Below are 26,835 nucleotides of genomic sequence, written 5' to 3'. Positions count from 1 at the left end.
ACTCCAGTCAGTATCAGCAGATTCTTGCCAACAGTGTTCACGAATCAGTGACAAAGTTGAAGTACCACCGATGCTGGATACTTCAACAAGACAACGACCCTAAACACTGCTCAAATTCTATTAAGATATTCATGCAGAGGAACAAGTACAACGTTCTGGAATGGCCATCTCAGTCCCCAGACCTGAATATTACTGAAAATCTGTGGTGTGATTTAAAGCGGGCTGCCCATGCTCGGAAACCATCAAACCTGACTGAAATGGAGATGTTTTGTCAAGAAGAATGGTCAAAAATACCTTCAACCAGAATCCAAACCCTCATTGGAAGCTATAGGAAGCGTTTAGAGGCTGTAATTTCTGCAAAAGGAGGATTTACTAAATATTGATGTAATTTTTCTGTTTGGGGGCCCAAATTTATGCACCTGCCTACTTTTGTTTAAATAATTGTTGCACACTTTCTGTAAATCCTATAAACTTCATTTTGCTTCTCATATCACTGTGTTTGTCTGCTATATGATATATTGAACTGAAATTCCTGATCCGAACAACCAGTGATTTATAAAAGAAAATCTTGAAAATTATCAGGGGTGCCCAAACTTTTTCGTACCACTGTACATGCACGAAAAGAATTTTAGGAAAGAAAATGCAGATAGTTTCTAATTATTATTCCATTATGAGCTGAATAACTTTAACCACAGTGCAGCAGCTTGTACTTAATTAGTTCATGAACTTTTTCCCCCTTTAATTAGGACTTGTCCCTTTAAACATGTAGTTGCACTGATATGTTGAAGACACTAGATGGAGATGTTAGCCAGGCTAAGGTACAGCAGTGAAGGTTTTTGAGAACATTTACCACCACTTTTAGGCGTAGGGTGTTTTTTTTCATTGTAGGAGGGTATAATATGATATCATAATAAAATATTAAGCATTATTATTTGTGTTATGTGTATATACAATATATGTATAGGTCTATATATACAGATATCTACATATGCATTTATGATAATGCAACTCTCCAGTTTTTTTGCGTTTCCACCGCCAATCTTCATTTGTAAATGGAAACGCAAAATTCTTGTCGACAAATGCAAGAAATGTACCCATTAAAGGACCGTTTGATCAAGCCTTGATCTGTGGGAGCTGACTGAATTCTTGAATCAGCCTTAATTTAAACGCACTACATTTCCCACACTGCATTGCTGCGCAGCCGCTACTTGTCACTGCTGTCGCTCTCTGCCTGTGAGTGCCCGCGGTGAATTGATCCAGCATCCCTGCGCAGGCAATGGGGCAGATATAGATGTAAAGAAGAAAAAAAAAGATATACATGATTTGAAAATATGTAACCGCTTCAAAAGTTCTCGGCGTCGGCAGCTTTGCGATGAGGGAAGGAGAATATGGCAGATTGGATTTTGCGTTGCCCCTCTGTGGAGGACGGAGCGATATACTGAGAGAAATAATGCGGAATATTTCCCCCCCATAGGTGTTAACACAGAAAATACAAGATGAAGAAGCAATTCAATCGGATGCGACAGCTCGCCAACCAGACGGTTGGAAGGTAAGCGAACCCCTTTCAGTGCGCTATTCTCGCCGGGCCAAGTCAAAGGGAAAGAGAAAGCCCTCTAGTATGGCCCCAATAGGATGTGAGTCATATCCATGCAAATGCAGATCATTTAATTTGCTATTAGGATCATTACAGGGGTCGCAGAATGATCCGTGCAACCGTAGCAGCACAGAGGGGCAAAAGAACACCCCATGTTCCTATGCGTAATAGCCATTGGAATAAGCTACCGCATAGGCAGCGTGTAGGCGCATTGCCCCAGCAGCCACAACCTGCCCACGGAAATTCATTAAATATAGACAATCGCAGGGCGCAGAGAATATCCCCAATTTTAAAAACATATAACACGGTAGCAACTCTGGAGAGGGATTTTTTTTTCCTCAAAAAATCATGTCGTGATTAAATTTACCTCCTGTCACCAAACCTGTCAATAGGTGAACGTGATGCAGACGGATGCGGTGTGGGCTGCGACGTGAGGGAAAAAAATGGGAAAGAAAAAAAGGCGCAATGTTTTCATTACGCAGTAACATCAGCTGTGAGGAGGGAAGCACCTCTTAGGCGTGGGTTATCGAGTCCATTAGTTGTAATCATCTGGCATTAATGTAAAATGCGCTTTATTGGCATGATTGGTTTTTACGCATTTAAAGAAACGCCTTTATCATTCCGTTATAGTTCCTAAACATCAAGAATCTCACTAAATGAGAGCCTGCCGTGGAAGGATTCCCCCTCCCTCTCCTCTGTCATGCACTTACCCGCATCTGGGTGGTTCTGAAATCTCCTGCCATCTTCAGGAATGGATGCTTTGTGACCTTTTACATATTGCTCCAATGGGCTTATCAGTCTTCCCCCACCCTCTGTGTTCAGGGGAGAGCAGCTTGTCAAGCAGTGCTGGGCCAGAAGGTGTTCTTCTGCTCAGCTCTGGGGGATTAGGACCAGGAGGCGTGGGTCATAGGCTGTTAGAAGCCTGTGTGAGAGGCAAGCTACAGAGGCAGGAGGAGACACACCTTGTAGGATCTGTCTGTGCCATCATTTACCCCTTTGGTTCAGGCTGCCTTTTTCTAGCTGCAGTCTTTTTAGAATCATTTTTCTGTGACTCATTAGAGAGTGCGTGTGTGGGTGTGATTCTGGATGTGTGTGTGGGCAGTTGGGTTGCAGGCCTTAACAGAGCCAGAGAAGACATGACAGTTCTTCATTGCATCCATTTATCCGTTAGCTACACGTACTCTATTTTATCTGGGCTTTGCATTGAGCTCTAACCCGGCTGATACTGGATGAGAGGCGGGGTACATCCTGGACAGGTTGCCAGTACATCTCAGGGCTAACACAGACCACGATGAAAGATCACACCTTCGAATTACCTTCATGCGTGTCTTTCAGCTGGAGAAATCTCATGTGCAAACTCCACATTGAAAGGCCTCAGCAAGTTCACACCCAAAACCTGTTTTAGTGCTAACCTCTGCACCACTCTGATGTGCACTGGTAGTCATATTTGAATGCATTCCTTGCATATGGTGCATGCTGGTGTAAGCTGTGAGCATTACATTCTTCTCACGATTTGTTGTTTCCTGAAGGTGCCTCAGAGCAACATAAGTTAGTCTTTCTGCACTAAAGAATAAATAAGCAAGTGAATGATAAGCAAAAGAACTCTCCTTGCACTCCTACTAATGGTACCTAGCAGGGCCTGCACTCTCAACCCCTTCAATTAAACCACAATCAGGAATTCAGTGTTACTTCTTATCAAGGTGAGCTTCAGTGACCCCTCATTTGATTTGAGCTTTGGATCAGAACTAAAAGTAAGAGCCCTAATACCTTGTTGACCTTGAGCTGTGTCAAACATTGGCATATGGTGATGGATTGAAAGATAGGAAGACTCTAACCTTTACTGTGTCTAACAACCTGAGGCAGCTCATTTAATAACAATGAAGCAAGGCCGGGCAGAGTTTTCTCATCATTGACAGGAACAGTAATTCAGGATCTTGTTCATTCAAGTGCTTTGGGTAGAAATGTCCATCAAAAGTGTTTTTGTGCTCTTATGTGCTCCCTAATGTCAGAATGCTGCTTTTTTTCAATGACATTCTATTTTGCACATATTCGAGGACTGTCACCCTGTCCCTCAGTGATAATTTGAAGGAGTTCAGAGGTGTTGTGCTGAGGCATAGATGGGTAAAGGTGTCCCTTGATATTACCGCTCACAAAGTGGATGTGAATTATGAAGTGGCAGTGTGCTTGATGCTTTGTATGCATGCATGTTTGCATCCACGTGTCCTCGCGCCCACATGCCTTGGTGTGTTAGTGCAGGATCAGTGGGTGGACAAATGTGTGCATGTGCAGTTTAATGAGGCATCACACAACAAACGTTCACATCATTCTACAATTCTGCTGTCCTCCCGTTTTTACTTCCCACTGCACTTGAGCTCCCTTTGTGCCAGGAGGATATATTGGGCTACGTTGATGCTTTGGGTCTGAACTTAAGCTGTTTTTTTACATGTTATTTCCATTGACAATACAAGGATCCTACATGAACGACCAAAACCCCAAAAAAACTCTGTCAATCGATGATTTAACCACCCATAGAGGCTTCAGATTGGCTGTTCTGCTGACTCAAGCTTCCACCATCTTTAGAGTAGAGCTGTTGGTTTGGGCCTCTGACCTTCCCAAACCTCAGCAGTCTCAGTGGAGTTAATAATTCCAGTGACCAGTCCTCAGTCTCTTCAAACCAGCTCCATGAAGAGCAAGGGAACGAAATTGTATGATTTAATACTAATAATGTTAGAGTGGGTTGGTGTATATATTAGCATGATATAATGATTAAGCTGGTACATCTGCAGACTTTTAATCCACTCATCTGTTTATGGCATGGATTAGCGTCTCTGTAATGGCAGGTCTTTCTGCATTGACAGTCTTTTTTTTCTTTTATGTGGTGGATAATGAAGGTCTTCTTTCAGTGGGGGGTTGGCGTTCAGGTGTGCTGTGTCAGCATCCCTCTGGCTCTCCACGGCTGCTGCTGCTGCTGCTGCCGCCGCCTGCCTGGGTGAGATCCATGTCATGTGATCATCAGCTTGACCAATTAGCACTATGGATCAAGACTTTGTACTGGAGACTGTGCAGCTATTCATGCTGTATAGCTAAAAGAAGCCTGTAGTGGTTGGATGGGAGACACAACTGAGTGTCTGTAAAGTGGAAGAATTTTGTGTTTCTTTTCATTTTTTTGTTTCGACACAAGCATTATTTTAGGGGCTTTAATTGAGGCCTCAGTGTTTTTCAGAAGTCCTTTGGTGATGTTAAAATTCATTTAAAAGACGAGTGACCTTCGCTTAAGTGTTTGCATTGGTCTAAAAAAAAGCCTTTGTAATTTTTTATGCCCTCATACACACAGAAGAAGCCAGGAAAAGATTACATTGGTTCAGCCGGCTCCCACCCTCCATTTCTCTTGACCTATTTCTCTATTCCCAACTCACTGCCCTATCTAGGTCTAGGACAGCCTGGTAAAAGATTCCATGATACAAGTCATGTAATAATATCCTGTCCTGTACGGTCAAATATCACACATGGAAGAAAAAAGAAACAGAAATGTAATATATGATTCCCCATGACCACTTTCTCTAGCCCGAACATCATTACAAGTTTACTGTCACCCCCTCCCGTCTTCACACTCTACGATGTTTTTGCAATACCACTATGGTAAACACTTTCTTCCTGCTTTCTGTCTCGCCACTCCGCAATGCAATTATCAGAAAATGGCAGCCATTTGTGGGCTGGCAGTTGAGTTGTAGATGCTTTCTCTCTTCTGCATTGTCTCACTCCTAACTCTGCTTCTGTTCTGACGCAGTAGGTAAATATAAGACTGATGAGTTTGCAAGCTCTCGTAGGTTTAGAGGGACCAAAGTATCCATCCAGGAAATTTAAAGGAGAGGCATATGGAGAAAAGGAGATGAGCACAAGGAACATTATCTGTTATTATCTGTGTGCACTTTTACTGCATCTTTCTAGATTTTGCATGAATGTGTCCCTTAGCATATTAACCTTGTGAACAAATTTATGTTAGCATACAAAAATAACTGCCTGTGCCTGTTTTTACATTCAGCACAGCATTAACACAACTCCTGGCAAATATAACAGCATAAGGTAGCTGACAGGTAACACGAGGTGTAGAAGCAACCTGTTGCATGCCAATGCAGCAACCCCCCTCTGCTCCCCACACTCTCTCTCTCTCTCTCTCTCTTCCTCCTCCACCTCGTTGCCTGGATTCTCTGGGTTGGCAGACGAGGACAGCACAATGGAAATCTGTCTTCATAGTTGATTCTGGATTCTCTTTCTTTAGAGTTTCCAGCACATCACATTGTTAAATCTTGACTTCAAAGCACATAATTTTAACAAATACATTCCCTTCCACATAATAATGCAGTATTTAGTCATCAGCAATCAGAAATGAGTAATTTTTTGTGTACTAGAGCATGTATCTTTATTCATTCCAAGAGCTGCTGCGATTGTATCATGTCATTCAGTGCTAGCATACAAGGTCCGTGTTGATAACCCTCCCATAACCCCATCAGTGCCTTTCAGAGACAGCATACTACAGGGTATGTTAGTGATAAAGAGCCTTTGTCAAGGGGCCATTTTGGCCATCAAAAGAGAGATGATGTAATATCAGACAGAAGCGCCGTTTCTCCCTTTCCATGTCGCTGATTCACTCAAAAGACTAACCTCTTAAAGAGCCCCTATACTGGCAGACTACTACACCCTCAGCACTGCCGTATTTAAAAAGTGCATACAAAAAGCTTTAGGTATGGCAGACTCAGGTTCTCATTTTTACTTTGATTTCATTTTTGATTTTCTGTATAATCCAATTCTTATTAAAGTGGGCTTGATCATACAGGTGTCAGCGTTGACCCAGTCTGTTGCTCATGATCCGTCATCCTGATCAGGAAGAGAACATGGGTGCCTAACTGAGATTGAACAGATGCATTAGATCGAATTCAAGCTGTGAGACAGAAACAACACAGAGATAGAGGACTCTATCAAAAGTCCTGCAGACTTATTTCTGACAAATAATTTTGAAAATGTTCCAAAGTATTGTCATATCCTTAAGCTCAAACATTTTTGGTTATTGTCTTGTTAAACTTATGATGATTGAACTGAGCCATCTTTGCAATTAACTGGAGTAATAATATAAAGTCATTTCATAGTCATCTTTGTTTCTCATAAAAAGAAAAAGAAAATCTAGATAAAATCAGCATTTTGCAAACTTAGTGCTGTGAAATTGTTCAGAAATTTTTCTGCTTTGTATGATTCGAAGGAACAAAAACACTGGAAATGACAGTTTTAGACTTCAGTGGCATTGTTGTTAGAAATAACTCCTAAGGAGACGGGTGACTCCCTGTCTACATGCCCACTTCCTTCCATTCAGAAATGCCAATTGGCTCCAAAAAGGAAGCACTAATCCACTAATAACAATTTCTTGTTTTGTTTACTTCTCATTGCTGTTACCAGAGATTCTTATTTTTCATTTTATTTGCTCTTAAATTGCAGAGGCTGCCACTCCATCCCATTTGTCTTTACAGTAAATGCAAAATATTTCATTTGCTTTGGTTGCCTAGAAACGCTCATTTGGTATTATCTGTTGTGTCACATTTGTTTGGCTTCCCTAGCTCGCATGTTGCACAGAAATGGCGAAGACATTTATAGCCTTAACACAGACTTGTGATACTGGTTTAATTCGTAGCCTGGGTAGAATTCTGCATTGATCTTTGTTGCTTCGTTTGCTCAGTGTTGACTTGATGCTCTCTGCTGGACGTTTGACATCACTTCGGTGCATTGTGTGTGTGTACTTGGGCAGATGACAGGTGTAAAAACATTGTTAAGTCACAGTGCAGCATGCCTTTTGTGGAAATAATTCACCATGAATAAAGTTATTAGAGATAAGTCACTGCTTGTGATTCCAGTGAAACGCTGCAGGCTCTCTCTCTCTCTCTCTCTCTCTCTCTCTCTCTCTCTCTCTCTCTCGCTCTCTCTCTCTCTCTCTCTCTCTCTCTCTCATTCACTCCCTCTCTGGACATATGTGTGTGTGTGTGTGTGTGTGTGTGTGTGTCTGTGTCTGTGTGTGTGTGTGTGTGTGTGTGTGTGTGTGTGTCCATGTGTGCGTTCACTCCTCTCACAGTTATTCTTGCATACTTGACAGAACTGTGACCTAGTTTGCTGGACAGCTACAGTAAGTGGGTTTCTCTGTTTTCGTAGCCTTGCATCCCATCAGCCCCCATGCCATGTCATTTGGGAGGAAACTGAGTGGGCCTTGAGATGCACACGGCTGCAGTCTGGAGAAAACAAAAAGCATTCAATGGAGAAATATTCAGAGAGCATCCCAAGCACGAACGCTGCTGTGTGTTTTTGAGTGTGTGTGCTTGTGCGGCTGACTGTGGATCTCATGCCAGAGCTCCAGGCTGTGTGGAGCCCTGCTGAGGCCCAGGGCCACCATTCTGCTCTGCTACCCTCCCCAAGCAGTTGAGGACCTAGCATCTAGCATAGCTCCTCCAGGTCTCAGAGCGAGCGCCGTTTATTTTAGCAATGTGAGCAAACCAGATCATGACAGCTTTTTTTTCTTCTTGCTCGGACGAATCTCAGGACCCAGAAAGTCAGCAACGGCCCACAAAATACAATCAAGACCGCGGATGTTATTTTATTCACATTTTGATTGTGTCGACATGGATTATTCATGCTTTCATAAGCCGTGTACAGCGCTGGGGGGCTGAGGATGCAGCTGTCCACATTAACATATCTCGAGATAGAAATATTTATTATATAAGATAGACGGAATGTGCAGCTGAAATGGTCAGCGGGGTATTTTATACACGTTTTACCTCCGACTTATTGGAACCGCAATGACTTGAAATATTTAAAGTCCCTGGGATGATATGCAAGCGCAGTAAAATTACACTTCTTTTTTGGCAGCTGTAAACACCCAGATGTTTCTAACAGATTCAGACTTTGCTTGCTGTGAGCCTTTTGTTAATGTTGTCAGCAGAGGTTTAGAGGGAGTTACTCAAAGTGTGGCAGTCTGCGTAAATATTGTCTCAACTAATTCATCTTCCTCCCGTCTCTTGAGTCATTCATGTTTGCATTGCACAGACTTGAAGCCCTTTTCATCAGTGTATCACAGCAAAATTTGATCAGTTTTGCAGGACTTTTGTGTGTTATGATACATTTCTGCATTTTGACTTTAGTTGATTATATTTACTGGTGTCAGTGCAGGTGTTTGTGTGTATGTGTGTCTTTTTGTATTAAGTCATCAGCAACTTCAGGTAAAGGAATGTCTGCAATGTGGCAGATGGTTGGCACAAACCTGGCAATTTCTTCCTCCCCCCTCCATGAGCACACCGCCCACATGGCTGCCAACTCTCCCACGTGTTTACTTTCCTTCTAGGACTCAATCTGCACACTATTTGCTTAGAGGAATATCTCTCTTCACCTCCAAACTGTCCCTCCGGCTCGCTTTACATCAGGTTCTATCAGGTCAAGCAGCGCCAATACTCACTAGTTTTCCAGCCTCAGCAATGCTGTTGTGTTTTTTCATTTTTTTGTGTGTCTTTACAGACAGATTACATATGATAGAGCTTTCCTAAGAGGAAATGCCACCGTCTGAAAACAAACAAGCTCATAGAACAAGACAGTGCTGCCTTTGAAGATAGGCTGCAATCTGTTTGATGTTTGATGTCTCGGTCATAATGGCCACATCAGTACAGTAGTAGTCAGTGAGAACGCTAGATTTTTAAGATTTTATTGCCGTGTTTTAAACATCAAGTGCAACAAACTAATTGTGTGTGTGTTTTTATCTCACCTTTTTGCTATGTATTGCATCTATGCTCACTTAGCCACTGGAGACAAATAAGAAGAATAATAAAATGAGCATTATTCCTCATGGTTAATACCTGCCACAGCATGTTGTCACAAACCGGCTCAGTGAATGTGACAAAGGGAGGGAGACTAGTCAGGTTTTCAAATACAAGCACAATATTTTAATATATCATAAGTAATTAAAGACAAAAGGAATGAGGTGTGACAAATGTTTACATCAGTAATGAGTGGAGTGCATGAGTGAGTGAAGATGTGTGTGTTGGTATTGAGTGCAAAAGGAATCACCAGCCGAACCAAAACCAAACCAAGCTGTGGAGCCTAGGAGAGAGAGAGAGTAAGGGAGACCAGGGCTGAATCCCAAACCACCCCCTACACACTATCCCTACACACTACCCCTCCGTTTGCGCGTTCCTGCGGAGGGTCCTCCATATTAAGGGCCGTCCCAAACCGCGTAGTGCGGAGGGAGAGTGTACTGTTCAGCCCTTAAATAGCGAGTCTGTATCGATGCTCACTCTGGACAACTTTTTCAGGAAGTGCAACGTCGAAATGGAGGAGGAAACAACATATTGATGTGAGTTCCACATGCATCCTTTATGTCTCCCACACCTTTTTCACTCTGACAGAACATCACAAAAAGAGTGGTGTAAAAAGATAAATCAAAAGAAACAAATCTTCTTCTCTGCTGACGTTTGATTTAATTGTGCACCCCCTGACACCTTAAAATTTGAACACAACTGACAGAATTCATTTATTCATTTATTCATTTGTTGGATTTGAAATGCCAGATAATAGGATTGGAAAACATGTGAGTGAAAAAAAGCGGGATGCTTTCGTCTTCTGGAAGCAGCAGCGATCCTTGTTAGTTGCAATCTGTGCCACAGCGCTACAGCCATGCACAGTAGGCGTCTTTGTGTTACCATGGCGATGACGTCTTCCGTTTTCCGGTGAGGCGACAGGGCGTCCCATTCCTGACGATCGTATTTATACCCTCCCCCTTCAATAATAGGTGCCCTCCACAGCTGCGAGTGTGACTTCTTTTGGAGTGACACTCGGTAGTGGAGGGGGAGTGTGTAGGGGGCGGTTTGGGATTCAGCCCAGGTGAGCTTTTGTAGCCACCTAAAGCTCTACCAGGTGCCACATATTAGTCTGACGACCCTCCCTTTCTGCCAGCTCCTGCAGGAGCTGATCACCTGCATGAGCAGAAAGGGAGGGGTCGTAACAATATGCAGCTGTCAAGTTGTTGAGAAAAGTTGAACTTATTGGTGGATCTCCTGACGCAGGCAATCAGCCTCACAGGTTACACATCTACCTGTGCCAAACATGTAACTTCTCCACATCCTTCTCACTGCAGGAGCTCTTGAGCCACCCATGCTGCTGGTCCCTCAGCTCACACATCCAGGCCAAATAGACAGTGACAAGCTCACAGTTGCATTGCAGACCTCCAGTGGATGCACTCAACATCTAATAAATTTAACAATCCGCGGGACGGTGTCTAATAAAACAGGGGGTTTTACTGATTTTTTAGGTTGGTGGAGTGTTTCAGCAAACAGTGCCAAACCTTAGTGCGCTGCTTGAGTTATTTTTGTCCGCCTTTGTCATGTAATCAGCAATCTGCGATCACACTTACCCTAACAAATCATGCCAGAAATCTCTCGCTTTGCTATCTTTCATTCGCTCTCTCTCTCACTCTAAGGCATGCACGCACACATTTCCTGTATTTTTCCTCCTAGCGCAGTGTGTAGAGCAGTTTTCCAGGAGACTGGCTGTGATTAGATCAACTGGTACAGGGTTTGACCCAGTTCCCATGGCTCCGCGCTCACATCTTGGCACTGAGGCTGCGGATGCTAATAGCTGACATCATTAAAACTTTGCGTCATTGGTGACAATGTATGGAATATTCATTAACATCTGCACATTAACATTAAAAAGCCATTTTCTTTTCTGACATTTGTTTTTACTGTAGCCGTACAGAGCCACCATACTGTGCATTTGAAAGGCTTGATAGCAAAGCACCATACGTGAAAAGAGCACTTTAGTTATGTGCTACTGATTTATTTTTGTCTGGCTGATGAATAATAGAGCACAAACCGAGGTCTTTTCTGTTTTCTTGGTCGAGATAAATTCAGATTCATTATTTGCAATTGGCATTGGCACGATTTGGGCACAATCGCAGGAAGAGGCAGTGTAGACAGGAAGGGGAAATGCCGATAGTATGGTGGGTGGCTGCAGGTGGGGTTTGTCTCATTTTAGGATGTCAGACTGGCTGCTATGCCTCGCTCATCACATAAAGCCCTTTTTCTGAGTGTTAAGTACACATTATCCTCCTCTGTGACTACATATTCTTGTTATATCTCAGTTGCTGTGTATTGTAAGAATCCAAGTTTGTACTCAAATCGATATATGTTATTCTTAGGAGACAATTGCCATATTTTATCTTTTCGTGAAGGTTTATAAAATGCATGTTGAGCTCAAGTTGGAAGTGTTCTTGCTGAAAAAGGACTAAAGTCTTAAAATATAAGCTGTCTGAACAGAGCTGACACCATATATTTGTGATATCCAGTGGTTTGCTCTTTTCTGGGCATATGGCTCATTTGCTGCTGCGGATGAGTAAATTCATCTGCTTCATCGGCACTGCCGCTTTTCCTTTCGCTTCAGACTTCTGCTTAGTCCCCGTCTGCTGGAATCACAGCGAGATGTATTGTTCCTCAGTGAAACCTGGCATGTTTGAATCATTGGTGTTAACATGCTTATGTATTGTCTAAAATCATGACTCAGAAAGAGAGCCACACAAACACACACACATACTCCAAAGGGACAGGTGTGTGGATGTGGCTCACCTATTGTAGAGCGTTGCCACATTTATGATGTAGGAAAAGATCAGTGAATGAGTCTTGCGTTGCTACTAAGACTCATGAATTGTCTGAAATCAGCATGTCAGTGGGTAGTAGTAGCCTATGTTTGATATCGTTTCATGTGTAAAAGATGTGTTTGATAGAATGTGGATACTTAATCACCAGATTATTGATGTCTAGATGGGAAATAGTGAAGAATTCAAAAGTGATCTTTATCTCTAAATAGATTACATATGATAAATGTATTGTCTGTAACATAAAAGAAATGCGTTTTTTCCTGACAGCATCAATGCTCGGAGCTAAATGTACCTCAGAAGTTGTATCCAATAGAAGCAGAAACAGGCGTGTGCAGCGGTCCTAGAGTGAACTTTAAAAATGCCTGCATCAGCCAATATTTATGTAGTCTCCATCCTTGAATACCCTAACTGTTTCACACTTCTATCTTTACAGGGCAGAAAAAACAGAGGTGTTGAGTGAGGACCTTCTGCAGGTGAGCTGTTTAGCTGTTTTGCGTTAGTGTGTGTGGAAGAATCACGTGAATAGTATTAATAAAATGAATAAAATAATATGATTTTCATGAGTCTGTAGGACTGTGATGGAGACAAGTGTTTTTTGAAGCACTCTCATGGATTATATCTGTACCCAGCTCAGTCATGGATGAATTCTTAATGTTGTTTCATTGAAACAATTGTAGAAAATTCTTATTCCTATTCATTATGAATCAGATAGATTTATCAGACGTCAAACAGAAGGAAGCCTAAAATAATTGAAAATTACTTCATTTGTGTTATTTTGTATAAAATTGTAAAAAAAAAAAAGTGCTGTTTTAATACTGATTCTAGTTATTCAAAATTATAACAACAGATACAAAACGACATTTTGTTAAGTTGCTTTTATATGCAGATAACATTATGTACTGCCAATCTTTACCATGAAAATAGTAGCAGGTACTGATTGACAGGGGATACACGCATACATTACAGGATAGGGCTTTTGGTATTACATGCATATACAGTATGTAGGGGTATTCCAGGCAGTTTTTCAAGTGCATGTGTGTTCATCCAGGTGGAGAAGCGTCTGGATCTGGTCAAGCAGGTGACACACAGCACTCACAAGAAGCTGACTGCCTGCCTGCAGGGTCAGCAGGGGACTGATATGGAGAAGAGGTCTGTCAAGTCACCTTCTGTGAGTACCTGGCAACTGACGGAAACTGATATGACGTGTGACGATGATGTGTGAATATTTTGCAACTGTTACCGAAACCTGAATGACATTAAGTCTCTCTGCCGCCAGAAAAAACTACCGCTCATGATCCTGGCACAGTGCATGGAAGAAGGGGCTGCAGTGTTGGGGGACGACTCTCTCTTGGGGTAACTAACTACTTACTAACATGCCTATGTGCTCACAAACTCCCCCTGCATGCATGCACGCACACACACACACAAAGACAGTCGTCTTTAAATATTGATTTGGTATATCGAATTCTTCTCTGTCCTCATTACCCTTGTCCGCATTTTAATTGTGTTTGATTGCTTGTGACTTTGTGTTTGGCTGCCACCAAACAGAAAGATGCTAAAGCTGTGTGGAGAGACGGAGGAGAAGTTGGCTCAGGAGCTCATTCAGTTTGAGTTCCAGATAGAGAGAGATGTGGTGGAGCCTCTCTATGTGCTTGCTGAGGTGAGCTGGCGCTGTTATTATCTAAAGCACCAATTAAGATATAACACCTTCCTGATATGACAGAACTGCAGAGCTGCACTCTCGCTTTTTTTTTTTTTTTTTTAATCCAGTGTTATGAGCAAAATAAAAGCACAATGAAGTCTTCACTTTAATTCTCTGGACTGACTGCACACATCCACCCAATTTTATTTTGTAGGTGGACATTCCCAACATCCAGAAACAGAGAAAGCACTTGGCTAAGCTTGTCTTGGACATGGACTCTGCACGAACAAGGTGAAGAAGGTTCAAATTACCGAACCAGGCTCCAACACTGCAACACTCATGTTTAAAGCAGGAACTATGCACTTATCCAATGATGTCGCCGCTTTTTTCCCCTTAGATTCCAGCAGTCATCCAAGTCATCCAGTCACCCAAGCACTCTTCAGCCTGGCGCCAAGTCCGAGTCCCTAAGAGAAGAGATGGAGGAGTCAGCCAATCGGATGGAAATTTGCAGAGTGAGTCACCAATCAGAGTAATTCGTATGTTTTGCCCTCCCTGAGCTTCTTTTGCTCTCTTTTTGATTTATTACCTTCTTGCATGTTTCAGACACAAGTGGACCATGTTGCCAGGATGACATTACAGTTATACATAGCGCTGTATTTAGATCATCACTTAAAACAGGTTTTTTTTTCTCTGCTTTCTTTTTCAGGATCAGTTGTCGGCAGATATGTACAATTTTGTGGCCAAAGAAATAGACTATGCAAACTACTTCCAGACAGTAAGTAAATTGCATCATCTGAATTGCAATCCCAGTGGGAGCGTTTCTTTCCATTTTAGCACAAGTCACAGTCAACATTGTAGATGATCTAATAACGTGGCCTTTTACCATGTCCTTCTGCAGCTGATAGAAACACAGGCGGAATATCACAGGAAGTCATTAGAGATTCTTCATAGTGTCCTGCCTCAGATTAAAGCTCACCAAGGTGAGTCATCCGCTGTGTGTAGAGGTGTGTGTGCACAGATCAGCTTCATTCCTGCACCTGAAGCGATACCAACATGATAAGTCACAGAGAAAATAACAGCTGTGATGTGACAACAACCTCATTAAGCAACACCTTATTTTTTAAAGCATGATTACTTTGTAATTGTCAACTCAAACAGAAGGCTTTAGTGTTGCATTTTGCTAACAAACACCAAATAATGTTCAACCTTTATATACAACCACTGGTCCGAAATCATTCAGGGGAAGATGGTAGCTTTATTGCGTAGGCGTCTTCGCAAGGCTGTGTGATTCTAGCTGTTGTTTTGTGTTGCAGAGGCGTGGGTGGAGAAACCGTCGTTTGGCAAGTCCCTAGAGGAACACCTGAATATTAGTGGGAGAGAGATTGCCTTCCCCATCGAAGCCTGTGTCACCATGCTGTTAGAGTGTGGCATGCAAGAGGAGGTAGCAGAGACAAACACATACATACATCACTCACACATTTTAAATGTGCATAATTTAGCTTTGTGATGCATGCAGGAAGGTCCATATATGTGCCTGAGTAAATATATGCAAAATCAGCAATATGTTGATGCTTTTGGGCATTTCATCATCTGCAAGTGTCAGATGCGCAGCTCATGTTTGATGTGATAATTACACACGATTATGTGTTTCCTGTGTGGGGGCTGTAGGGCCTCTTCAGAGTGGCTCCATCGGCCTCCAAGCTGAAGAAGCTGAAAGCCTCCCTGGACTGTGGAGTTCTTGATGTGCAGGAGTATTCCTCCGACCCACACGCCATCGCAGGTGAACTACACCCACACAAATGCCTTGTTCAAAGCCCATTTCCATAACAACAACCCCTACACTCTGTCATTGTTAGCCAGGAGGGAAACAGTAAATATTTCGATGTAAAAGGCAACGAGTTTTACTCCATGTTTTCTTAAGCTGTGGAGAGTTCTTTTGCACGATGCAAATGTTTTTCTTGGATTGATTTTGGTTGGAAAATGCGACTGTTTGGGAGAACAGCAGCCCTTAACTCTGTCCTTGGTGCTTTTTTCCCCGAAGGCTTTCTCTTCAGATATCACCATCCATTTCACATATTAGCATGAAATCTCCGTTGAACAGTCCGAATCTGGCAGCTGCACTAGCTGCAAGGGAGTGCTAGAGGGGAGTTGAGATGTGGGGCATGGCCTCACCAGTAAACTAGTCCTCCATTTTCCTCAGAGTCAGCTAGTTTTCACTCACTCCTCATATTTTTTTTTCTACCCACAGGGGCCCTGAAATCATACCTCCGTGAGCTCCCTGAGCCATTGATGACTATTGAACTTTATGATGAATGGATTCAGGCCTCCAAGTGAGTTGCCATTTTCTTATTAAAAGTATTTTCTTGAATTTTGCCATCGGGGATGATGAAAAATACAAAGTCTTTATACAGAGGCCTTTAACTGCCAACATGAAAAATGGTGGCATTTATTAGGAAGTAGAGCAACAAGAAAGCATAATGATTTGTTTTTATTTCGCTTAGCGTTCAAGACATGGACAAGAGGTTACAAGCGTTAATGGCAGCGTGTGAAAAACTCCCCACAGACAACTTGAACAATTTCAGGTCAGTTGCTTTCCCTGAATTTCTTTCCATTAATTTGTGCAATTGCTCATGCTTCAGTGTAGCATAAGGAAAGACAAGTCATGTAAGATGCAAATCAGAGAAATAAGCTGACAGAAATTACTCAAAAGTCAACCCTGGACAATTTCACGCACCTGAAAACCCCTTGTGACATTCTTCCACTCCTGAACATTTCAACTCAATCTGTGAGGAAAGAAAAGTAACATAATCAGCAGTAATATCATGCCTACAGCTGAGGAAATTAATTGATTCTGCAGTATTGACACTTGCCACCTGCAGGCAGTGACTTTTCCTGCTGTACCTTTTACTGCCTGCAGCTGGCTCGTTCCTGCTGCTGCTGTTACTTTACTTACTGAAACAGACTGCAAAGGTTGAGATGTGAAGAACTATAATCAAGCAGCTCCACCTTATGGAGTATCTGCAATATGCTGAAAGTGAATAACTTAGTAAATTATTTACAATGTATGCCAACTAACAAGTAGGTCATAAATCACTTTTAAAATGCACTCTTGTATTCAATCCTGCAGATATCTAATCAAATTCTTAGCCAAGCTGAGTGAGTATCAAGATGCTAACAAGATGACTCCTGGTAACATGGCCATTGTTCTCGGACCTAACTTGCTGTGGACGCACACTGAACCGTACGTATTCGTTAAGCAATGCCTTTTTAATTTTACACAGATTCATTTGTCATAATGATTGTAGCGTAGCTCAGTTTTCCTTTCGTCTCCAGGAACATGACAGAGATGATGACCACCGTGTCCCTACAGATTGTTGGCATCATTGAGCCCATTATCCAGCATGCTGACTGGTTCTTCCCTGGAGGTGGGGATTACATACTATGTATGTAATAAAGCAACTGTGCTAGGGCGCCATATATATTTTCATTGATCTTCAATAATTGTAACTATATTATGGGATGCTTTGAAGAAAAAATATGATAATGACCTACAATTTGATGAGTTTTGTTTCAAATGGACAAGACTTTGCATCCCATATAAATACCGGATAATTTTTCTGCTTCTTTTTGCTCAGCCCCATATGAACATAATACACTCAACAAAAATATAAACGCAGCACTTCTGTTTTTGTTCCCATTTTTTATGAGATGAACTCAAAGATGTAAAACTTTTTCCACATACACAATATCACCATTTCTCAAATATTGTTCACAAATCTGTCTAAATCTGTGATAGTGAGCACTTCTCCTTTGCTGAGATAATCCATCCCACCTCACAGGTGTGCCATATCAACATGCTGATTAGACACCATGATTAGTGCACAGGTGTGCCTTAGACTGCCCACAATAAAAGGCCACTCTGAAATGTGCAGTTTTATCACACAGCACAATGCCACAGATGTGGCAAGATTTGAGGGAGCGTGCAATTGGCATGCTGACAGCAGGAATGTCAACCAGAGCTGTTGCTGGTGTATTGAAAGTTCATTTCTCTACCATAAGCCGTCTCCAAAGGCGTTTCAGAGAATTTGGCAGTACATCCAATCAGCCTCACAACCGCAGCCCAGGACCTCCACATCCAGCATGTTCACCTCTAAGATCATCTGAGACCAGCCACTCAGACAGCTGCTGAAACAATCGGTTTGCATAAGCAAAGAATTTCTGCACAAACTGTCAGAAACCATCTCAGAGAAGCTCATCTGCATGCTCGTCGTCCTCATCGGGGTCTCGACCTGACTCCAGTTCGTCGTCGTAACCGACTTGAGTGGGCAAATGCTCACATTCGATGGCATCTGGCACGTTGGAGAGGTGTTCTCTTCATGGATGAATCCTGGTTTACACTGTTCAGGGCAGATGGCAGACAGCGTGTGTGGTGTCGTGTGGGTGAGCGGTTTTCTGATGTCAGTGTTGTGGATGGAGTGGCCCATGGTGGGGTTATGGTATGGGCAGGCATCTGTTATGGACAAAGAACACAGGTGCATTTTATTGATGGCATTTAGAATGCACAGAGACACCGTGACGAGATCCTGAGCCCCATTGTTGTGCCATACATCCAAGAACATCACCTCATGTTGCAGCAGGATAATGCACGACCCCATGTTGCAAGGATCTGTACACAATTCTTGGAAGCTGAAAACGTCCCAGTTCTTGCATGGCCAGCATACTCACCGGCTCTGGATTGGCGTATACGACAGCGTGTACCAGTCCAGCAACTTTGCCCAGCCATTGAACAGGAGTGCACCCCCCCTCCCTCAGTAAAACAAAAGTACACCTTTCAGAGTGTCCTTTTATTGTGGGCAGTCTAAAGCACACCTGTGCACTAGTCATGGTGTCTAATCAGAATCTTGATATGGCACACCTGTGAGGTGGGATGGATTATCTCAGCAAAGGAGAAGTGCTCACTATCACAAATTTAGACAGATTTGTGAACAATATTTGAGAGAAATGGTGATATTGTGTATGTGGAAAAAGTTTTAGATCTTTGAGTTCATCTCTTAAAAAATGGGAGCAAAAACAAAAGTGTTGCGTTTATATTTTTGTTGAGTGTAATACTTTATGATCTTATTTTTATCTTTGCCAATTGTTAGTTCACACAAGCAACACATCAACAACACTTATGTTAAAAGACACACAGCCATTCACCTAGTATGCCACAACACAACAATAAACTTGAAGACAACACACTATGTCTAATTACAAAACTTATAAATTGCTGTATGTATAAAAAATTAACAAATCAGAATGTTATTGTTTCTAAAATTAGCATTCAGTATTACTATCTTAACACTGGCTGCCATATAGCAAACTGACACAATAGTACTTTCTCTCCAATTTTTAAAACTTGCAGATAAGTTTCTACAGTTCCATGTGCACAAAACACCCACACTCAAACACTGCTGTAAATCCAATTAAGTATACACTGACGGTGTGTCTTCTCCTGCCTTAGAGATTGAGTTCAACTTGACAGGCAGCTATGGCAGCCCGATCCACACCAACCACAACTCCAACTACAGCTCCATGCCCTCGCCTGACATGGACCAATCCGATCGCAAGCAGCAGCACGACCAGAGCCGACGCCCACTGAGTGTCGCCACAGACAACATGATGCTGGAGTTCTACAAGAAAGACGGGTAAGATTCCAAGAGCACTCTCCTGCTGCCCACTTCTCAGTCTCCCTCCATCTCTTTCTCTCTCCTCCCACCCACGCCTCTTCGCGGGCAGCCGATACTGAATTCTTACATTTGAGGAGGGCAACATTAGCACATTAAAAAGCCATTACTTTAGTGGAGTATTTGGGCATTCTGTAATCTAAAGTTTGCGCTTCAGTGAATCTGAAGGCAATGGAGAGGTGAGCATCTTAGTATATATCTCACCTGCCAATAACTCCAGTGCATACAACTACCCCGCTTATTATCAGGATTTATCAAGAAGAGGCTGAAAAGCAGTCTCATTTGAGTGCATGGGACTGCATTGCCTTGAGTGGCATTGTCTCTATGGCAACAGGTCTCTGATGGAGAGCTGCTGGTTACCTTTTTTTTCTCAGGAAATATTTCTCCAATGCTATCTTCCCATCCTCCCACACCCAGCTCCTCCTTCACAGTCTGGCTAGCACGTCACCTGGCCTGAGTCATCCATCCACCCGGTGGAAAATCACTGGAGGAATTAGAACTGATGCCTTCAACTAAATATCCCCATCAAATCAAGAAATAGCCTGTAGTATTATAGGCATTGATCTAAATTTGTGTGTCACATAATCGGCATCTACTCAGTGTGGGGAGGTAGAAAATAGCTTTTATCTGTTTCAGGTAATGAACAGCTCAGTGAAAACCATCTGTCCTGTCTGTTGTGTTTGCGCTTTTCTAAGACTAAACAGGTTTAATTAGAGAAAGAAAGCCTTTAATGAGGATTCAGGAGATAAGTGCACGCTGGTTATGTAGCCTGACATCCTCTCACACCTGGAACATCCCTAGTGTTCCTCCATGCTACTGTGGATCTCGTCTCCCCATCACACACACTGAGCGCCCTTGTATTGTGAACCATGTCTGCATTACTTATGACCTCATATCCCTTTTGCCTCTCTTCTCCCCTACTAACGCAGCATTAGGAAGATACAAAGGTACCGTATCATTCCTTTTTCCCACTGCTTTCCTTACGCCCCCCTCTCAGTCCAATTGTTGCTTCTCTTCTCCTCATACATAACTCTATGCATGTGTTTGTCTCCAGTATGGGCGTCCGGGTTATGGACACCTCCTGGGTTTCTCGTAAGGGTTCGTCCACGCTGGCTCGCAAGGCCTCCTCCACTCCTCCAGGCATGCAAGGTCCTGGCTCTCCTGCAGATACACTGATCCCAGAGCAGCCTGGAGAACTCGCCACCTCTCCGTCAGCCACACCCCCACCTGGAGAAAGGATTTGGTAAGTCGCCATGGTGACGCTGCCTCCCCATACCGTCTTCCTCACGCATCCACTCCTGTTCATTTTTATCGTCATTGCCATCATCATCACCATCATCAGTGTTCTCAGCTCTGTGTAATCAAGAGTTAAGCTTGATTACACTTCCATTAATCTGCAATGCCTCCATGTTCTTTTAAGTGTTTCTCTGTCAACAGATTCATGCCTTATTCTGTTTTACTACACTGTCGTCATGTCTTGAATTTGCCTTTCCCTTTGTCAGGTTGATGTCACTGTGGGTAAAATTTTCAAAAGAATAATGAGATTTTTTTTTTTAACTCTGAAGGGTTTTATTCCAAATACTGTATGGAAGCTTTGCTTCTCTACATGACACTAAGCTTCAATCTGCAAGTCCTTGCGAGCATGCTGATATATTCAATCTCTCATTGTTGTGGCTTGGCTTTCTCAGCTTTGATCGTGAATTATTTACTTTTCTTTTGACACTCAGACTGATTTCACCATTATCTTAGTTAACACATGAATAATCACCTCATGGTCACTGACTGCCCGTGTGGCAGACGAGAGATAATATGACTTCTGGCTTGGCTGGCTTTTCCCCTCATCTGCTGTGGCTCTTTCAGCCATTGAAAGGGTTTTGTGTCTGTTTCACACTGCCCTGGGCTGACTGCAGGACCTGCAATGCAAACAAGTCATAGGATTAGGGCAGACAGGTTTCCATACCCAGCAGAGAGCAGAGATTCAGCCATCAGTTCAGCTTCATGATATTGTAAGCTGCAGACCGGCACTTTGGCTCCAGAGAAAGATCCTCACAGCTCTATGCAGTGTGCAGACACAAGGTGATCACAGAGGGAATCCTACACACTGTATTCTTTTCCTTTGGCAATAAAACTTTATTTTCTTTGCTGTTTCTTTGTGCTTGTCTTTGTATTTGCACTAAGCTGACTGTGTGCTAAGCTTGGTGCCCACCGCCCACCCTAAAATACAGTCTTTTTTTCCTTTTTTTTTTCCCTCCTGTTTTTGGCTACGGACCAACTACCACACTAACACACCCTAATCATCAAAACAGCTTATCCTATATCGCTCCAATGCGTTTCCCTGTTCAATCACTAGAGCTGTTTCTTTTGTGCTGTCTATTCTCTTAATATCTACAGCTCAGACAACGTGTCGCCCAATCGGCCGGACACCTCTCATGCCCACCCACCCCCAGGGGAGGATCGGCCACCCCCCCCTTATCCCACCTCCTCGTGCCACACTCTTCCCCACCACTTCTATCCCAAACCCCCACCCTGCGCTCGCCCCGTGGCACCGGGCCCTGAGTCCCAGCCCCCTGGCTCACCGCCACCTCTGCTGCGCTGGTCTGGCTTCACCCCTCCAGCCCCGCCCCCTTCCTCCTCTTCCTCCTCCTCTTCCTCCTCACTTGACATCAATTCGAACCCCAAACCGAGTTGTCTGCACTTCCCCAAGCACAGCCCACCTGGTGACATGTCGCATGCCCCCCTGCCAGACACTAATGCTTCACCACTCTACATCAAAACCCCCTTGGTACTAACCCGCCATGACCAGAGCCTTGGCAACCCCCCTAGCCTCCCTTCGTCCGCGCCCCCACCCCCGCCGTGGGCTGCCTGTCCATGTGTCCGAGAGAGAGGACCCCCCAGGCTGACTAGGTAAATACAACACACCCATGGCCACTATGGATGCATCACAGAGTGGCAGCTGTATTTCTCCTCTAGCTCGCTGGCTTATATGTTCTTTTTGCTTTTTTCCCCTCTCCCTTCAAATTACATACCTCAGATACTGTGACATTCAGGTTGTCTGGGGATGCTTGGCATGGGGGTTGCCTAGCAACCAAATATGTTATTGGCTTATATGTGCTTTGTTTGATGCTGGTATTGAGTAGATGATTAATGGACAATGTGGAATATGGCTTAGAGTATATGAGCATATTTATTCAAAGGTTTGGAGCATTATCCTTTTTTTTTTTTTTTTTTGCTAACCGACATGAAAACTCTCGTTTTTAGGAAGATTTTTATGTTTAATAATATAGTACCCTCTTTGCAATTATGGCCTGGTAAGCAGTACAGTACAGTATAGAATGTCTTCATATAGCATAAGCATCTTCCAGCGAGACCCAAAGTGCTGAGTTTGTATAGATTGACTTTGGCACTTTCCTGACTCATAAGGCTTTGGTGTTACAACCACACAGGACACTGTGAATCATTACAATAAATCTTTGTCAGCAGTCAGAAATGGGTCACTTGATAACGCTCCTCCCTGTGATTTGAAAACTCCATGACTTGCCATTTAGATGGCTTACATGTTGAAGGCACAAAACTCAAAGAAACTGCAGGAGATTGCAGTTAATTTGATGTTACATAATCTTAAATGTGACTACTGTACTGTGAAATGGGCGTTCTTTGTGGGTGTAAGTTCAGATGCAGCTATCATAATCAGAATGACAACAGACTTCATTTCTATAGTTCATTAGTGCGTATCAGTATCTGTGCTATTGATATTCTATTCTCCTAATCGCAAACTTTAATTACAGATAACCCTGGCAGTTATCTGACAAATGCAAAGTTTGTTACATATGTAGGCATTCTGGCACCTTAACACATCAGTAAAGAATAAAATCAGCAGTACTGAATAACCATTGTAATAATTTATGCGTATTGGCTGTTCATGCAGTTTATCCAAAAATGTTTGTCAGTCATATCTAGTTGCATGCAGGCTCTTTCATCAATTTTCAGTGTATTTTCACTGTTGTTTGTGTTGTATCAGAATTAAAACTAACCCTAAGAAAAGTTAATTTATGAGTTCACTCACACTGCTGTTTGCTAAAGCTGGGAAAAATTCTACAAGCCCAGTTGCATTTTAATCAGTAATCAAGTCGAAATCTTGTGAGTTTGCATGCCAGATGGACTGTAATTAAGTTTCTCAGCATCAAAAAAAATGTTTTAGATCTGTCACTCCTGTATGTGCTAAAGGAAAGTTTTAAGTTGTGATTTTCTATACTCACCACAGAATAAAACATTAAGCTATGATGAATTTAGCCAATGTTGTTCTGTTTTGAAGCTTTTTGGCCTCTTTTTTGTTATTTTAAAACTAAAACTATTTTTGTTTCCACTCTTTCTGAGCTTCTTCTGATTGGATTTGTCAGGCACTACCTTTCTGTTTAATGATTCCATCTAATGTCATTATTTCTGTCAAATATATCTACATATTTCACATACTGTCAATGATTTGTTAGTGCTGTTTATGTAAAGGAAATAAAAAGCATCTTTACAAATGCACATCATTTGTGAAGGTTTGCAGCTTCAGGGAATCGTGCATACCACTTTTGTTTAAAACGACTAAACAAGAGGCGTTCAAACGATAGGATATTGTTTGGTGTGGAAATACTGGTGTAAGACATGTGACTTGCTTACCCTGATGTAGCCTTGCTTGATGTAACTGTCATGAATTCACCGCAATTAAACACACTAATGAGTGATGGTGATGATGATGATGGTAGTGGCTGTAGTAGGACTGAGGTAATGTATGTGTTGTATACAAACCATCCAAATCACTCACTGTTCACAAACATACGGTGTCTGGTACTGTGCACATGGTAATGTCTGCCTGTCTCTTTCAGTTCATTGAAGAGTAAAGAGCTTTCCCCTGTAATTGGACACAAAGCCATCCAGGTGGCAGGTCCAACAGTTCCCCCCAGCAGTAGTCCTCAGAGCAGCAGCCAGTCTCCACACTCAACAGAGCACAGTCCACACACCCTGCGCAAAGGTCAGTACCTCTCTCAATCTGATCTCACACCGACTTTCCAAAGTTGAAGAGGATCTTTTATTTCATATTGTCACAGGAAGCTCTAATAGGACGGTGTTCTGTGTTCTCAGGTTCCAAGAAGTTGGCCCCTGTGCCTCCCAAGGTCCCTTATGTCCCGTCTGGAGGGATGTCTGACCAGTCCACAGGTCAGCCGTCACCGGTCAGCCTGTCCCCTACACCGCCTAGCACGCCTTCCCCTTATGGACTGGCCTGTCCTCCAGGGCAAGTACCCCCTTCCTCCCCTGGGCAGACACCATTGGGGACACCCCACTCTCTTTCGTCCCCACCCTCCCTGACCGGAACACTCACCAAATCGCGGCCTGCCCCAAAGCCCAGGCAGAGACCCAGTCTGCCCCCTCCTCAGCCACCCACGGCTCCACCTGGGTTCACTGGCTCGGCCATGGCCCCAGTTCCCCAGCCCCTGGAGCAGGGCCTCCTGGATGGACTGTCTCCTGGAGAGAGCATGTCTACAGGTAAACATCAGCCCTTGGCAACAACACCCCCACCGCCACCACAGGTGGGGCTGCAGCGGCCTTCTCTCAGACTCGCTGTGGCTCTGTCCAATGGAGACGGTGGACGAGTGTAGGACTCTGTAGAACTTGTCACTGTAGACATAAAAAAGTCCCCTTTATTGACTGTTCCCAAACAAATGTCTGAATAAATAAAAGTTGCCTTTTAGACACAGATGCCTGAGAATGGTACAATGTAAATATTAGCATTTTTGTGCTACTGTAGTGAGCAAACCTCCTGACCTATGTATTCATTGCTTGTGTTATGTGATGATGTTTCCGGGTAATGTATGGAAACATCAGAGAAGCATAGCTCGTCCTGCTTGTATGGAAGTTGCCATTAGATTCATCATGTGCTCTCTGTTTATCTGTGTTACCCAGACCCCCACTCGGCAGAGGTAGGTCAGAGGCTTACACAGTTTACACCAGTCAAGTGTCTCCTACCATGTAGCAGGTGTGGAAACCTAGCCAGAGAAACCCCACATTTTATCCACAGTATGATGTTCTGATGATGAGGTGTTCTGTCAATATGAACCAGTCATTCTGTCACTTTGTTATATTTATCATTCTCTTGTTCCCCCTGCTACTATTGTGTACCTTGCAGCTGTGTGAGGCCAGGGATTCAGTGTGGGCTAAGTGTGAGGGGGACTTTTAGGGTAAGCCAGACCGCCCCCGCCCCATGCACTCCATCTCACTGCCTGGCCTCGTACTGTGGATGCCTCTGGGGTCTCCTGCAGCCTGCCTCAAACGTACCTACCTGTAGCACTCAAGCAGAATATTTTACCTGTTCTGTCTTAGCAGGTTGGCAGTATTGTCTCTCTGCGCTGTTGTAGTTTAACCAATAATGCATGGCTTAAGGACTTCCCAGAGTGCACCACACTGCGCTCACATTGCAGATGCCATTGCTTACAAAGGTCCATCTTAAGCCCTCCCCCTTCTTTTTTCCCCATTCCCAGCCCTACGCTGGCAGACATCCCCCTCTAATGCCCCTGCCACTAGTAGCAGGGGGCCACAGGTAACCTCCACTCTTCCTTTGGCAGGTTCATTGCTTTTTATAACCTCTGCTTCCTCTTACTACACTGCCACGCTCCATCTCATTCCTACACAGGAGTAGTCATCAGTCTCTGTTTTGGATGTGCTGCATCCAGTAAATGGAGCAGCACATTAGAATGCCTAGATTTCCAGCAAAATACTATATCCAGTCTTCATGAGATTTTTCATTGTTACTTTAAGCCCACTTGGTGTCTTAGTGCCATTTTCTCCAACAGAGTTCCACACACATCTTGTTGCCTCTGTGTTGGTTTACCTGGCAGTTGTTGTAAACGTGTAATGTGTTGTTGTGCAGTCATTTTGACCTGTTATTGTATTTTACCTGACAAAAACATCTGCTGTTGTTGACTCTAAAGACACAAAAAGCTGTGACATACCACACTAGCTGCTACCAAGTTTGCCGGCGTGACTAGCACCACACTGAAAACATCCCTGTGTAGAATGTGAAGCACATGTAATCTACTGATTCCTTCAGTCAGGGCAGACATCATATGCCACTTACCATGAGTTCAGACTCAAAACGATTAATATTATTTCTGCTCTCTTCCATTTTTACACCTCATTATCATCATCATATGCCCTC

At 43.2% G+C, this 26,835-nt stretch overlaps 1 protein-coding gene across 4 annotated transcripts in view; it reads left to right on the top strand.

The window, feature by feature from the left end:
• Positions 1 to 1,197: 1,197 nt before the first annotated feature.
• Positions 1,198 to 26,835, top strand: part of arhgap44a (Rho GTPase activating protein 44a) — a 28,916-nt gene continuing 3,278 nt past the window's right edge. Inside the window, exons 1-22 of one of the 4 annotated variants that reach the window (XM_051941037.1) lie at positions 1,198 to 1,549; positions 12,703 to 12,742; positions 13,318 to 13,437; positions 13,546 to 13,622; positions 13,818 to 13,929; positions 14,126 to 14,202; positions 14,309 to 14,423; positions 14,618 to 14,686; positions 14,810 to 14,891; positions 15,225 to 15,352; positions 15,580 to 15,691; positions 16,160 to 16,241; positions 16,413 to 16,493; positions 17,039 to 17,152; positions 17,245 to 17,336; positions 19,415 to 19,598; positions 20,567 to 20,584; positions 20,692 to 20,880; positions 22,029 to 22,541; positions 24,509 to 24,654; positions 24,765 to 25,166; positions 25,807 to 25,858. In XM_051941037.1, the coding sequence (XP_051796997.1) occupies positions 1,497 to 1,549; positions 12,703 to 12,742; positions 13,318 to 13,437; positions 13,546 to 13,622; positions 13,818 to 13,929; positions 14,126 to 14,202; positions 14,309 to 14,423; positions 14,618 to 14,686; positions 14,810 to 14,891; positions 15,225 to 15,352; positions 15,580 to 15,691; positions 16,160 to 16,241; positions 16,413 to 16,493; positions 17,039 to 17,152; positions 17,245 to 17,336; positions 19,415 to 19,598; positions 20,567 to 20,584; positions 20,692 to 20,880; positions 22,029 to 22,541; positions 24,509 to 24,654; positions 24,765 to 25,166; positions 25,807 to 25,814 (2,814 nt within the window). In that variant the 5' untranslated portion in view covers positions 1,198 to 1,496 and the 3' untranslated portion in view covers positions 25,815 to 25,858. The remainder of the gene's footprint in view (positions 1,550 to 12,702; positions 12,743 to 13,317; positions 13,438 to 13,545; positions 13,623 to 13,817; positions 13,930 to 14,125; positions 14,203 to 14,308; positions 14,424 to 14,617; positions 14,687 to 14,809; positions 14,892 to 15,224; positions 15,353 to 15,579; positions 15,692 to 16,159; positions 16,242 to 16,412; positions 16,494 to 17,038; positions 17,153 to 17,244; positions 17,337 to 19,414; positions 19,599 to 20,566; positions 20,585 to 20,691; positions 20,881 to 22,028; positions 22,542 to 24,508; positions 24,655 to 24,764; positions 25,167 to 25,806; positions 25,859 to 26,835) is intronic. The other 3 variants (XM_022198153.2, XM_051941036.1, XM_051941038.1) reach the window with 3 other exon arrangements.

The sequence above is a fragment of the Acanthochromis polyacanthus genome, chromosome 21, assembly GCF_021347895.1.
Source record: "Acanthochromis polyacanthus isolate Apoly-LR-REF ecotype Palm Island chromosome 21, KAUST_Apoly_ChrSc, whole genome shotgun sequence".
In the NCBI taxonomy this organism is placed as follows: domain Eukaryota; kingdom Metazoa; phylum Chordata; class Actinopteri; family Pomacentridae; genus Acanthochromis; species Acanthochromis polyacanthus.
The sequence above is the reverse complement of the archived record's forward strand: the minus strand, read 5'-3'. Positions and strand labels throughout refer to the sequence as shown.